Source organism: Liolophura sinensis, chromosome 12, assembly GCF_032854445.1.
Source record: "Liolophura sinensis isolate JHLJ2023 chromosome 12, CUHK_Ljap_v2, whole genome shotgun sequence".
Taxonomy (NCBI): Eukaryota; Metazoa; Mollusca; class Polyplacophora; order Chitonida; family Chitonidae; genus Liolophura; species Liolophura sinensis.
The window spans coordinates 15920535-15936125 of record NC_088306.1 but is presented as its reverse complement, the minus strand read 5'-3'; the positions used below and the strand labels follow the sequence as shown (position 1 = coordinate 15936125).

The 15591-nt window shown below is 39.1% G+C and overlaps 1 protein-coding gene across 2 annotated transcripts in view; it reads left to right on the top strand.

Annotated features, from left to right (window-relative positions):
* The window catches only part of LOC135479093 (ras GTPase-activating protein 3-like), a 52942-nt gene extending 40469 nt beyond the window's left edge, over positions 1 to 12473 (top strand). Inside the window, exons 13-25 of one of the 2 annotated variants that reach the window (XM_064758815.1) lie at positions 7 to 130; positions 1458 to 1564; positions 1947 to 2024; positions 2633 to 2716; positions 3344 to 3417; positions 3933 to 4039; positions 5013 to 5095; positions 5536 to 5606; positions 6645 to 6734; positions 7692 to 7846; positions 8226 to 8246; positions 10582 to 10762; positions 11323 to 12473. In XM_064758815.1, the coding sequence (XP_064614885.1) occupies positions 7 to 130; positions 1458 to 1564; positions 1947 to 2024; positions 2633 to 2716; positions 3344 to 3417; positions 3933 to 4039; positions 5013 to 5095; positions 5536 to 5606; positions 6645 to 6734; positions 7692 to 7846; positions 8226 to 8246; positions 10582 to 10762; positions 11323 to 11386 (1239 nt within the window). In that variant the 3' untranslated portion in view covers positions 11387 to 12473. The remainder of the gene's footprint in view (positions 1 to 6; positions 131 to 1457; positions 1565 to 1946; positions 2025 to 2632; positions 2717 to 3343; positions 3418 to 3932; positions 4040 to 5012; positions 5096 to 5535; positions 5607 to 6644; positions 6735 to 7691; positions 7847 to 8225; positions 8247 to 10581; positions 10763 to 11322) is intronic. The other variant, XM_064758816.1, reaches the window with a different exon arrangement.
* The last annotated feature ends 3118 nt before the right edge of the window (positions 12474 to 15591 follow it).

Below are 15591 nucleotides of genomic sequence, written 5' to 3'. Positions count from 1 at the left end.
TGACAGGCGACATTGAAGGACTATGTAGAGAAGATGTACAAGTCCATCACGGATTCAGGTCTTGTCTGTCCCACCATTGTCTGTGAGATTTTCTTTGCTGTGAAGGATGCAGCCATGAAACATTACCCAGGTCAGTAATTATATGAGATACATGCAGGCAGGTTGAAATAATATGTTAGGCAGAAGTTTGCATCCACCTTCAGCAGTCCTGGTAGTTTATAATATGAGGCACTTGTAGGGCAGATTTTTAAAACCATCTCCAACAATCCCAGGTCAGTAATTACAATATGAGGTACATGTAGGGCAGATTTTAAAATCCACCTCCAACAGTCCTTGGTCAGTGGTTATTATGTGAGGTACATGTAGGGCAGATTTTTAAATCCACCTCCAACAGTCCTTGGTCAGTGGTTATAATGTGAGGTACATGTAGGGCAGATTTTTAAATCCACCTCCAACAGTCCCAGGTTATTAGTTATAATGTGAGGTACATGTAGGGCAGATTTTTAAATCCGCCTCCAACAGTCCTAGGTCATTAGTTTTAATGTGAGGTACATGTAGGGCAGACTTATAAATCCACCTCTAACAGTCCCAGGTCAGTAGTTATAATATGAGGTACATGTAGGGCAGATTTTTAAATCCGCCTCCAACAGTCCCAGGTCAGTAGTTATAATGTGAGGTACATGTAGGGCAGATTTTTAAATCCACCTCCAACAATCCCGGGACAGTAGTTAAATGAGGTACATGGAGGACAGATTTCTGAATGCACCTCCAACTGACAGGAATTTTATCCTAGGAGGTACAAGACTATCCCTTGTTCTTTTTCACACCTGAGATAGACGTACCTGTCGATATGTAGACATTTTACACCTGAGATAGGTGTACATGTAGATATGTTTAAAACTGAATGAACATAATAAGTGTGTAATATATTCATTATGTTAAAAATAACAAGAAATAATACCAGTATAAATACGGCCATATTGGAGCCTATCAAGAAAAAGGTAAGATTAAAAAAGGAACAGAAATTTGTCAATATAAACAGAATACGACGATGCAGACCTTTAGTTTTAAGTATTACATGTGGAGTTAAATCAGTAAATCAGAAAATTAATTAATATCCATGATAATTTGTGCCTATTACGTGCTCAGCATTGAGATGCTAGAGCAAGGAGACGGGACTGGTTGGCCCGGTGTCAGTATAGTGTGACTAGAGATGGGGTGTCATGTCTGGTGTATTTGGCATGATACTTCAGTGGCGGCAGCACTTTGGTGGCATGGACTCGCCCTGCCACAAGAAGATACAATATATGTATACACATCGTATCACTTCTTGTCGTCATATGACTTCAAATATTGTACAACGTACAACCCCATACATTCATACATATAACCTTAGGATGAGCAGGAAATGTTCTAAAGGTAACTCATTCTTTCTCTCCCTCAATCGTTTTTTTCAGAGAGCACCGAAGTGAGATACCAAGTCGTCAGTGGCTTTATTTTTCTCAGGTTTTTTGCCCCAGCCATTCTCGGACCACGTCTCTTTGAACTGACCAATGAAGTGCTTGTAAGTGGTGACGTGTGTTTATTAAGTCTTTTTGAAATTCTCACTTCTTAATTTTCCATTTTATTTTTTTGTTTTTTTTTCACCTCTATGAATCATAAGCACGTCACCTTATTATCCATATATTGGTTTTAATCACATATTGTCTTTCTCCGTGTTGATTTCAACCAAATACATGTATTGTTTTTGACCACATAATGTGTTTGAACGCATATTGTTTTTACCACATATTGTTTTGGACTGCATGTTCCTATTGGTCAAATGGTCCAGACAGTTAACATGTATTGCCGGCAATTCTGGAGCCTAACTTTGAGGTCGCTGGTTCTAAACCTTTGATGATTAATAACAATAATACTGTAATAAGAGTCCATGTGTGTGTTTTCAGAGTCCCACATTACACAGAACTCTAACGCTGGTATCCAAGGCGATCCAGAGCATGGGCAATCTAGTCAGCTCCAAAACCGTAAGTTCTCGCCCACAGACTTCTTTCAGAACAACTTCTCACATTCATCTTTTGTGATTTGTTGGGGTTTTTTTTTCTCAGTTTCCCTCTACCCATGTATTTAAAGATAATCATCATTGCAAGAGTGAAATAAAAATGGCATTAGATGCTAATAATCTGTAAATAACTTTATAATTTAATTTCAGTGCCCTAATTCTTCAACCTATTCAGCTACATCTGCAACTAATATTTTGAAACATTCTCAGAGAGCTATGGGGTGTAGAGAAATAATTTGCAGAGTTTTATGAAGCTTGCATCTTTAGTGACACAAGCAAATCATTTCTTGGGTCATTTTCATAATGATTGTATGCATGAATTCCTCTGAAAGAAGTGGTTTAGTGGTTGAATAGGTTGAACATTTAGAGTAGTTGTTTTCCTTATATGTAAGGATGGGAATATTTCTTCCCTACTGTCTGTAAGACTAGTAATAGAGATCCTCAGCAGATAACGGGTGTTTTCGCCTTATCAGATTTATTGTACTTAACTAACTTTTACATTCTCAACTGATAAATAGGGTTGTGAGCACTAAATTTTGTCAAGGTCTTTTATTTTCTTTTTTTTATTTTCAGCTGTCATTAGGTATTAAAGAAGAATTCATGGTTCCATTGTTTCAACACTTCTCAGACGACAAACACACAGATGGTGTCAAACGGGTAAGACTCGAGTGCTACGTAAAATGATAAATGTTTGGTAAACTAGGTGTTATAATTAAATTTAATTAATTGTTGAGTGGGCTTTACCCAGAGACTTCATTATGAAAACTTGGGTGACATGTATGTGTATTTGATCATTGATCTTATTAGCTTGGGTGGGGGCCTCTGGCAGAGATGGTTAGCCAGGAGCCTGTCAATAATGCGGTTGCTGGTTTCTTCTTTGAACGTACATGGGAAGGTCTGTCAGCAACATGGAGATAGTCATGGGCTTCCTCCGGACTCTGCTCGGTTCCCTACCTTTAGCTGGCAACTGGTATAAGTGAAATATTCTGGAGTATGACGTTAAAGTCCAATTGAATAAATAAATGAATTGTAAGCTTGGCCTAATTACAGACATTTGAACATGTATAAACATGATATATTACTGGAATGGCTTCAGACAAACCCAGCAATGAATTCATTCCTGTAAAACAAAAGATTTGCTGTTGAGTCTGATCAGCCAGTCGCTGAGTGTCCAGGCCCCAGCTGAGAGCCATGGCATTGTACATATACATGTTGTTTTACAGGTCAGGTCATCTGTGTAATAAGTAAGTAAATAAATAAATATTGATATTTTCCGTTTTCCAGTTCCTAGACATCATCTCCTCCGCTCGACAAGCTCACTCTATAAAGATAGAGGCACCTATAGTTCTCAAGGAGGGGTAAGCCAGCGGAAGTTCTGTGATGGAAAAAACACCAACAACATATTGCAATTGAAATTTTATATATATTTTAATAAAAACAGAAGCAACCTGTCAAATTGACTTGTATTGCATGTTGATTGTTGATTTTCTTTTATATTGGAAATGTTTCTGAAAAAACGTAATGAAATGTCAGGACAAAATTGGCCTTGAATGATAATCATATTTTAAATATTCATCAGTGTTAGGGTGCAGATTGCTTTAATAATTGTAAATTTTATTAAAATGGACGTAGGCACTGAGTCAGTTTTTGTCGTGGCTGTTAAAATTGGCAGTTGTGGAATACCGCCACTTGGTTACAAAAATAATGTGGAAAATGATGTTAATCATTGCAAACAAATGCAAACAATGCAGGAGATGATCTAGATGATATACATGTAGATGATCTATAATTGGTGAATATGGGCAGACAACTCATGTACAGTGTCGCCTCTGTGTGTATCAAAACCTGATTGGCTAGTCTTTGTTCCCTACAGATGGATGATAAAAAGGGCACAAGGAAGGAAGAAATTTGGGCTGAAAAATTTCAAAAGACGATATTTCTGTCTGACGAATCACAGCTTAAATTATGCCAGAAACAAAGGTAAGGAGAGTTGTTTTAGTCTTATTAATTTAAAAAATAACTGTTTGTGAAATTGCACCAGTTTATGGTGATACTTCAGGAGAAGAGTGTGGAGTTGATTATCTGGTCATGAGTGGAGTTGTGGTTGTAATACTACATTGTGGTATAAACAGCATGTTATTGTGTTTAGTACAGCTGATGTGGTGCTATTTAAAGTCTTACTTCATTCTCAAGAAAAACCAGGTGGAATATTTAAACAATATCAGGGTTTATCTAGCCAATTTCTTTTAGAAACTCAACTTGAACAAGCAGAAATGTCAGTATTTTTTCGTCATCAAGTATCAAAAACAAAATTTTTCTTCCCATGGAGTATTTCAAATACACAAAACTCAATATTAAGTCCATTTTAATCTTTTTTAACCTCACAGAAAATTTATACTCTTTCTGAAATCATAGACCTGTGTTTATAGATATTTATTGGGGTGATTTGACTGTTAGGCAACAAATGATGTCATCCAGCTGTTGATATTTACAGCTAATTCTTGTGATAATGTAGGGGCCTCGGTGGCTCAGTCGGTTAGCGCGCTAGCACAGCGTAATGACCCAGGAGTCAACAATGCAGTCGCTGTGAGTTCAAGTCCAGCTCATGCTGGCTTCCTCTCTGGGTTTCCCCTGTGCTGTGCCTGGTTTCTCCCCACCATAATGCTGGACGCCGTCATATAAATGAAATATTCTTGAGTATGGCGTAAAACATCAATCAGATAAATAAATAAATAAATAAATTGTGATAGTGTACATGTAGCTCCATTAAATTCAACATTGAGGCCTATTTTCAACAATTTCTGATATTTACCTGCCGTAGCGTTTAATTGTTGAATTCAAAAACGCAGTTGGTCCATTCCGCAGGGCTTGAAGGGGCATTTAAAAAGGTTGAAGAATTAGGGTAGTAAATAAATAAGTGTACTTACGTGTTGTAATTGTGACTTGTGTACAGGCGAAGGACCATTGTGTGAAATCCCCATTGAGGACATCCTGGCAGTGGAGAAACTGGAGGAGGAATCCTTCGAGAAGAAATGTGTAAGATCGAAAACGCAATGCTAATTGGTTAAATATGTTCTGGTTGTTTCTGTTCTGATGACAGTACCGCTATTTGCAGTACTTGTGTGTGAGGAAATTAAAAATGAGCCGCGCAGGTTGCTGGTGTTCTTCAGATGATTAAGATGGTAAGTATGAATGTATACGTGGTGAAGATTGTGTTAGATTGTTCTTTCGTTTTGTCGGCAAAATGTACATATAAGACCTCATACCACATATATATCAATTAGCTCCCTTTAGGTTTGGAACATCGTGATTTTGTAGTGGTCATGGTTCATCGGTTTGGATGCAGAAGGTTTTTCTTTTTATGTACATCATGCCAATCTAAAACACAGATATACCTGTCGATTCTCACCACCACAGTCCATCATATTGCCGAGAAACTTCAGTGCTGTATGATGTTGATTTTGTTGTTGTCGCAGATGTTTCAAGTGGTCCAGTCTCAGAGAGCATTGTACATTCAGGCCAGCAACTGTGTGGAGGAAGCCCAGTGGTGAGTTACCATGGCAACAAACATCTATGGCATCAGTGAGATGTTCCTTGTATGCACACTATGGGACTCCTAATACTGTGCCAAGAAGCTCTCAACCGGAAAAGAAATCATACATATTCATCCATTTCAAATAAGGCCAGTTATGTTGATAGAATACCAGCTTCTATAGTTCTTACTTTTAGCAGCGAGCTCCTCCAGAAAATGTGACACTCTTTTGATATCGGGGCTAAATCTACTGGGCTACTGTGTCACAAGGTGGAGATTGATGTACTTCAGAAGAGAAGTATCAATTAAATTGATGTTCCGAAGAGTTCATGAAGAGAAACTTGTTAAACATTTTTATTTGAAATTTCATGTTTATGTTTTGATCAGTGTTTGATAAATGTTTTAATGATATTTTGTTGTGGTGTAATTATCAGATATTGGAGTAGCTTGTTCAGAAGCTCCTACAGTGATGATAGATTACTCCCAGGGCAACAATCCTTCCAGTCATGCCTTAGCCTATGTTACCCGAGTGTGAGGCTTTGAGAAATTGAACAACGTTAAAAATTATCGAAACACTCGGCCCATTTTCCTCAAAGATGTGTCATTTACATTCCCAGGGGCCTCTGTGGCTCAGTTGGTTAGTGTGTTAGCACAGGGTAATGACCCAGGAGTCTCTCATCAATGTGGTCGCTGTGAGTTCAGCTAATGCCGGCTTCCTCTCCGGCCATGCGTGGGAAGGTCTGACAGCAACCTGCGAATGGCCGTGGGTTTCCCCCCGGGCTGTGCCTGGTTTCCACCCACCATAATGCTGGCCGCCGTTGTATAAGTGAAATATTCTTGAGTACGGCGTAAAACATCAATCAGATAAATAAATTTACATTCCCAAGCGTGAAGAGTTACAGTAGTATCACAAGTTTACCCCCTAAAATTTGTATTATCATGTGATACAATAATACTGTTGTTTCATTGGAATTCAGAATAGTGTATTCTTAGGCATGGCAGGCTGGCCATGAGGATTTAGTGATGATTTGACATTTCTCGCTGCATTTGTAGGGTTGACATCCTGACCAAAATCTGCACATCAAACAAGAACCGCTTAAAGGAGTACCACCCAGCTGCCTTCATCAATGGACATTGGTTGTGGTGAGTTATCTCCCTTGTCATCTTTCTTGTCAGCATCAAATCATTCAATACAGGCACATGTACAGATCTGGAAATGGTTTTGATGGCAGTTGATGGCAGATTTTCCAGTGATGATGTTATTTATCTGGCAGTGCGGTGATATCTCGCTGTGACATTTTACACGTAGAACGATTGTTTTCATGCGCTCCGCATGCGCACCTGTGATTGACCTTTCTGACCTGTCAGGGCACATCGTCTCACACATCGAACATTGATTCCTTGTCACTGTTAACAGCATTTTCCAAAAATTCTTAGTGTATAGAGGTCAGTCGAGTAGACCATCCACGGACCGGATTTTGGGGCTAGTATAGGCCTATGCATTCTAGCTGTTATGCTGGAGCACATTGGGCCATTTAGTGCTACATGCACTATCCCTGCGTGCATTAGGTCATTGGTCTCGAAAGAGAAATTTTGGCGCAGTGCAGGAATGGGACTCCTCGGTGATGTAGCAAATACACAAGTTAGGCAAGTGTGCGAATTGGTTTGTTTGGTGCTTTGACTATTTAGTATCGTCAACATATCAGATGGAGAAGTCTTCTCTTTATTTCAGTTTTTTTTTTTTTTATCTGAGCGAGAATTTTCGGTAGCTTTCCCAGGGGGATTGGGTCTGTTTACAAGACTCAAAACGGGCCTAGCAGAAACCGTGCAATGGAAATGGTATTGAACCACAGTGTACTGTACCTTAGTGCTGTAATTCCTCAACTTTTTCACTTGTTTGTAAGGTGGTTGTTCAAGCACATTCTGAGAGTATGTTTGTAGACTGCCCGAAATGGGCCAAACCAGCCAATGTAGTGTTCCCTTCAAAATCAAATTAAAAAGGTGCAAAAATCACACTGAAAGTTTCTCTCCCACATGTGAAAAGGCTGAAGAAATAGGGTAGATGTGTAAAGCAGTATATATTTTTTTTTTCTTTAACAGTTGTAAATCGTTTGATCCAAGTGCTAAGGGCTGTACACCTGTGACAGGAGGCTTGTCTGTGGGCGAAATCAAAAAGGACATTGACATCGACCGAGAAATTGAGAAAATTCACTCTTTGTTTTTAACAAACAGAGAAAAGTTGGAAGCTTTACAAGGTAAGGCTTGGCTTGTATGGGTGTTTTTTTTTTTCTAATTTTTTTCTCATAAAAAAATCATGAAAACGGTTTTCATTTCTGAACATTACAAAATGAAGAAAGATATGATATGCACAAGGCCCATCTTATAAGTTAAAATTTCCTGAGTATGGAGTTGAACAAGAATCAGTCAAATAAATAAATGGATAAATTTAAACTGGGTTAAAATCTTCATCCCTTTAAATGTAGATTCATGGTGAACCTATCACCAATCATTTGTCTTTCTCTCTGTTCAGTATTTGTATATATAAATATATGTGTGTGTACCTGTAATTAGTTTTCATGGTAACAAATGATATGCTGATATACATATATATATATATCTCTCTCTCACCTGTAGCTTACCTGTGTGAGATTCATGGTAAGACCCAGGACATGTCTGCTGTCAGCAGTTTGTTTATCAGTTCATAGCTGACTAGATCAGTGTTCACGTGGTTCTACACAATACTCCCACTCGTAATAACCACCTGGTTCTCTTCTCTTTCACTTTCTGTTTTGAGTTTTGCTGTATTCATTTGTTGTTTGTTTCATGTCTTGGGTGTTTATAACTGGTACATATATATATATATATATGTATGGATGGCACATCTGTTTTATGTATGGATGGCACATCTGTTGTATTATATAGTAAAGACGCTACAGAATGACTGAAATTTATTTCTGTTTTTTTTCTCTTTTTTATTAATCCACATTTTGTTTTCTTCAATGTTTTATTTGCACTATTAGTGTTTGACTCCTAAATAAAGCATCGGGATTTAATGTACAAGTATTTGAAATGTTACACAATGGTTTAAATTAATTGTGGCACCTATTCTCCTATTTCACCTTTTCTCTGATCTGCTATAGACATGAAATATTCCAGGTGTAGGGTTTAATATACCCCTTCCTTTCCATAACTGCATAGTTGAAATCATGGTTACTCCACAAATTTGAGATGAAGTGACCGTCGTGTACATCTATTTGCCCTTCTTTTATGTAAAGCACACCAAACAAGACTTTAGATGTCCTGGCTTGTAAAATAAAGGGTTTCAAAGAAAATGACATGCATGTATGACAAAGCTGGAATTCTGATAGTTGTTTTAAAAATTTTTTTGGAGATTCTTGCTGGCTTATTCTGCCTTTTATGTTTGATTGGTCTTTAATTCTGTACACCAGAATTTTTCACTTATGTGACAGAAATCAGGGTTAATTAGTGGAGGAGCGAGTGTGCCAGCCCACCACTGGCTTTTGCTAAAATCATCCTCACTCAGCAGAGGCTGGATTTTATCCCACAGTCTCCTTGGTGAGAGGTTGATTTGGCTGTAAAGAGACCAACTCCCAAACAGAATGAGCTAGTGAGAACCTGAATGTACATGTGCAGGTGGATTCATCATCGTGGCCACATAGCCAATGTACTGAATAAGTACACAGAAATGAATAACAACATGTTGGAATGGGTGAATGTCATACTCTTTTATCGCTGAAGGTAAAAAAGTCCTACTCTGTCATGTGACCTGTCAGAAATGTTCAGCAAGTATTATTGATCACATTTACTATCACCTGGGCATTTGAAACTTTGGTCCACAAAAAGTTAGCTAGAAATGGATGAATGATGGAGATAATAGACCTGAACGTTTGTCAACGTGTGAAGTCTGTAATAGAAGGATGTGCCATTTGCACCTCTATAGAACACAGCAGGATAAATGATCAGTATATTATGAATGTCACCAAAGGTGGCCTAAAATTCTTCACAACTCACATGATACAACTCACAACTCACTGTTTTTATCTTGAGCGACAAAAGAGTTGGGTCTCGAAGCTACCCTGTTAGGTATCTGCTGAGTAAAAACTGCACATCCCAGTTGACGTTCCATTTGTCCTGGTGGTTTTCTCTGAGTGTTAAGTGACTTGCTGTGCTTCTGTGTTCTCTGTGTGTTACGTGGCACTGTTTGTGTTGTATTTGTGTTTTGTTGACGTCACAGTACCTGTTACATCATCCATGGGAGACCAGTACTTATCCTCAGTCAGATCAAGACCTGATCCTGAGTCAGATCAAGGCTTCGTTCCAAGACAGATCAAGGCTTGATCTCCAGTCAGATCATAGCTTAATCCGAGTTAGATCAAGGCTTCATCTGAGTCAGATCAAGGCTTGATCTCCAGTTAGATCAAGGCTTGATCTCCAGCCAGATCAAGGCTTAATCCCGAGTCAGATCAAGGCTTCATCTGAGTCAGATCAAGACTTCATCCCGAGTCAGTTCAAGCTAGTAAAATCCTTAAAACTGGGAGTGTTACTACATGTGTATGTCCCTATTTGTTCGGTGTGACTGTCAGACCTTAACGTATGAGGTCATGTGTTCAAATCCAGGTCTCGCTGCTACAGTGCAGCTATAATCAGTCAGAAGGTTTGTCAAGTACTTGGTGAAAGTCAATGGTTTCCTCCGGTTTCCTTCAGTTGCCCACCCATAAATGTAAGTGATCACTGGAAAATTCCTTGAATACGACATTAAACACCAATCAGACCATTAAATGCATGTATATTTCTAAAAGTGTATGATGAGCATAATGGGATGAACATCAGGTAATCATCGCATTTTTCCTGTTTGTTCTTTTTAACTTATTAAAAGTATTTGCATGTCTGAGCACACTTTGTTGTTTTTACATGTACACATATGTAGATGTACTGTGTATTTGATTGGTGGCTGCTTTTATTTTCCCAGATGCCTGTGCAAGTCAGGAAGTGTACAGCGGAGACACTGAACCAATGCCATTGGTCCATATTGACGACACCAAAACGTGTTTTGAGACGCTGAATGAAATCCTGAAATGTGTGATCAGCCTTGAGCAAGAACACATGCAGTACAAGAAGATGGTGCAGAAACAGACTGTGATTGGATCAGAGTGAGTCATACTGTACACCTGTACTATCTACTTCCCGCACAGGTGTTCAGATGCCCATGGAAAGCCTGCAATTTAGCACACTTATCTTTAAAACCTTTAAGGCTGCAATTTGGCACATCTGAGTTTGAAGACTTAAAAACCCTGCAATTTGGAAGCTTGATTAAAGCCTGAAAGACTCTATGGCACACCTGATTCTAAAGCCTGCAATTTAGAACACCTGATGTTAAAGCATACAATTTGGCACACCTCATCTTAAAGCCGGCAATTTGACACACCTGGCTAAAGCCATGAAAGCCTACAAGTTAGCACACCTGAATTTAAAGCCTTGAAAGCTTACAGTTTTGCACACCTGACTTTAATGCTTTGAGAGCTCACAATTTAGCACACCTGGCTAAAGCCTTGAAAATCTACCCTTTGGCAAACCTGACTTTATGGCCTTGAAAGCCTGCAATTTGGCACATCTGACTTTGGTCACTGCTTTGGTTTAAGTAACTTCAAATTGTCATACCTTTTGTCAATGTTGTCTCACAAAAACATTTTTGCTTTAATTTATCGTCCAGGGAAACCCCTATCAGTGAGGACAACTATCAGAAGTATCTCAGTACCATGGCAACAGCCCGGTAATCAATTCATCTGATCGTCATCATAACAACCAAGACCAACGAGCAGCAGAACGGTGCTATCAACAAAGTTTACAAAGTAGCTAGACTTCTATTCTTGTTTTTTGAGAAATATTGTTAGACATAATTTACAAACTACTGCATTGGCTACATTTATGCTTTTTCTGCTTTTTCATTGGTTAAAAATGAATTCATGTAGTTGTGTGTTGAACAAACTAAGGACATAATACAATTATGCTATAGCTTGTTATGTTTTGTGCAATTTGTAAGGTTTGTGCTGATTGGCGAGTGGCATATGTTTGTTGCTGTTGAACTGTGTATAAGGTAGAGATTTATTGTTAAACGTTGCCTTGTTCCATTGTCTATATTGACAGTGTATACATGTATATAATTTGTTTTAACATGTCTCATTTTGATTTTGTACAATGTTTGTACATATATATATATATCTGTGAAGACCTAGCACATGAACAAAGACTGTTTTAGTTTTGTAAGGTAATGATGTTTTTAAATATGAACTTCACACAACATTAATATTACTTTTGCACTTTTCATTGTTGCTGAGCAACCAAAGATGAAATGTTGTGCGGACTGCATTGAGCAGAAATGTAGAACAGTTGAATAACTTTGTGATGTAGTTGGATTGTTCTCCATGTAGAGGAGTTTCAAAGCATTTTCATCTTTTGTATTTTCACATCACATCCGGTTGACCTTTAGAACTGTTATTGGTATATAATAATAGTACAAGCCTGACTGAACAGTTCACTGAACAGGGCATCTCCGAGTATCCTGCCAGTAGCCACCTAGTAGTTTGTTTATGGATTGGGTGAGGATTGTGAAATATTTAGAGTGGATCAAACAGTTTATGTTTGGGTGGATAGGATCACAGCTCATGTTTGGGTGGATAGGATCACAACTCATCTTTGGGTGGATAGGATCACAGCTCATGTTTGGGTGGATAGGATCACAGCTCATGTTTGGGTGGATTGAATCACAGTTTATGTTTGGGTGGATAGAATCACAGCTCATGTTTGGGTGGATAGGATCACAGCTCATGTTTGGGTGGATTGAATCACAGTTTATGTTTGGGTGGATAGAATCACAGCTCATGTTTGGCTGGATAGGATCACAGCTCATGTTTGGGTGGATAGGATCACAACTCATCTTTGGGTGGATAGGATCACAGCTCATGTTTGGGTGGATTGAATCACAGTTTATGTTTGGGTGGATAGAATCACAGCTCATGTTTGGCTGGATAGGATCACAGCTCATGTTTGGGTGGATTGAATCACAGGTTATGTTTGGGTGGATAGAATCACAGCTCATGTTTGGCTGGATAGGATCACAGCTCATGTTTGGGTGGATTGAATCACAGTTTGTGTTTGGGTGGATAGAATCACAGCTCATGATTGGGTGGATAGGATCACAGCTCATGTTTGGGTGGATTGAATCACAGTTTATGTTTGGGTGGATAGAATCACAGCTCATGTTTGGCTGGATAGGATCACAGCTCATGTTTGGGTGGATTGAATCACAGTTTATGTTTGGGTGGATAGAATCACAGCTCATGATTGGGTGGATAGGATCACAGCTCATGTTTGGGTGGATTGAATCACAGTTTATGTTTGGGTGGATAGAATCACAGCTCATGATTGGGTGGATAGGATCACAGTTCATGTTTGGGTGGATTGAATCACAGTTTGTGTTTGGGTGGATAGGATCACAGCTCATGTTTGGGTGGATAGGATCACAGCTCATGATAGGATCACAGCTCATGATTGGGTGGATAGGATCACAGCTCATGTTTGGGTGGATAGGATCACAGCTCATGGTTGGGTGGATTGAATCACAGTTTATGTTTGGGTGGATAGAATCACAGCTCATGATTGGGTGGATAGGATCACAGCTCATGTTTGGCTGGATAGGATCACAGCTCATGGAAAGGTTAAGGACTGTGGTGTATTTTGGCCGGATTGAATCACAAACATCAATGGAGATTCTCTTACACCACTGGTTTGTGGAAAGTTTGCTCACTGTCCTGTTCAGTGTCGGTTCAAAGTGTGTTTTTCCAGTCAGGCCTGGCAATTTCACAGGAGATGCAGGTCACAATTTGCAACTATCTTTTTCCTCTTAATCATAAACAAACAATAAACACCAAGTGACTGTTCATGGATTAAACACACGCCTCAGGAAATGTTGTAGTCGAGTGATTGTGGAATGCTAGAAGTCTACACCCTCAGCAGATGTAAGGCTAGTGGAGTGGTTGTGGAATGCTGGAAATCTGCTGAAGGTGTGCAAGTAGTGATGGAGCTAGTGGCGTTAGGGACCACGTCCTGAGGTCACAACACTGACTCTACACCGTCAGCAGATGTAAAGCTAGTGGAGTGGTTGTGGAATGCTGGAAGTCTGCTGAAGGTGTGCAAGTAGTGATGGAGCTAGTGGCGTTAGGGACCACATCCTGAGGTCACAACACTGACTCTACACCCTCAGCAGATGTAAGGCTAGTGGAGTGGTTATGGAATGCTGGAAGTCTGCTAAAGGTGTGCAAGTAGTGATGGAGCTAGTGGCGTTAGGGACCACATCCTGAGGTCACAACACTGACTCTACACCGTCAGCAGATGTAAGGCTAGTGGAGTGGTTGTGGAATGCTGGAAGTCTGCTGAAGGTGTGCAAGTAGTGATGGAGCTAGTGGCGTTAGGGACCACATCCTGAGGTCACAACACTGACTCTACACCCTCAGCAGATGTAAGGCTAGTGGAGTGGTTATGGAATGCTGGAAGTCTGCTAAAGGTGTGCAAGTAGTGATGGAGCTAGTGGCGTTAGGGACCACATCCTGAGGTCACAACACTGACTCTACACCCTCAGCAGATGTAAGGCTAGTGGAGTGGTTGTGGAATGCTGGAAGTCTTTTGCAGTCAAATTTCCCTCGTATACAGATTTTAAACTATTTAGATCTTGCATTGATACAAGACTGTTGACAGTACACCATGTGATGTAAGACAGAGAGAGATTTTTGCGTTGCTATGGAAACTCGTAAAACTAATTATTCATGCATCCATGAGAAGTTAAACAACTGTGCTAATATTAGATTTTGTGGTATGCACGTAGAGTGACACCTGCTAATCCATAGATGAGGCTTTTCTCAATTCAGGGTTTGTTTACTATTTGTGTAAATTGCTATAATAACTATATGGACGACTGTAATGTCATTGTTTTGTTTTCTAATTTCTTCTTTTGTTTTGTTTGTAAACTGACTGAAAATCTCAGCATGAGATTTGACAGGTAGACAATCTACACATGCTTGTAGCTCTCTTCTAAATTGTGTTCTTGTCCACGCAAATGGTGTCAGAAAAGTTCCGTTCTGGATTTTTTTTATCGGACTTTGATTGTGATGTGCAATACTTTGTGTGGAAAGGGTATTTATAGACATGTATTCAGTTTTGGAGAAATCAACTCGGATCTTCTTTTGACTTTGTAGCATGATTTTCACCATGCATGTTAGCATGACAAGCGCACCGTTTCTCCAGAAGGTTTTATCAGGGTTTGATAATCGTGACAAATTGACTTTTTGCTGAGCTGGCATCATTATGATTCATTGGGTGTAATTAACTAAGGGTTTAACACCGGCTTAGCCAGGTTTGTTGTGTAACCCGATATTGCTGTTTTTGAATCAAATCCTGAGGATGTGCAATATTCATGGGATCTGATGAGATAGGAAACCATCGGTATTTGGTTTATACACAACAAGCACCAGTATGAAGACGTTAAAGTCTATGCCATCCGGAAAGAAAAAAAAAATGAAGAAAACATGGCATATTTCATGCTGCTGTTCTCTTTCTGCAGAGGTTGTGAATTTTAGACCCATCAACAACAACTGAGCAGTTTACTTAAATATTTTAAAGCTGAGAGTAATCATGTCTTATTGCTTTTTTGTGTCTGTATTGCCAACAATACTCAAGCATTTTTTGTAACGATTTGCCTTTTGCATGGACCAAAGTAAAAATATTGTCACAAATTGATCTGCTGATTTATTTGGTTACTAATGTTATGAGTTGTCAGATTCATGAAGTTGTTAGAAATCTGCTTGTATCGAAATCATGCCATGTGATTTTTTTGTTGATAATCCAAATAATGAGGTTACCGTACACAAAATTGTTGTTTAATATCAAAGTGATTCACGTTATATATTTCTCATTTGTTGTTAAAGTT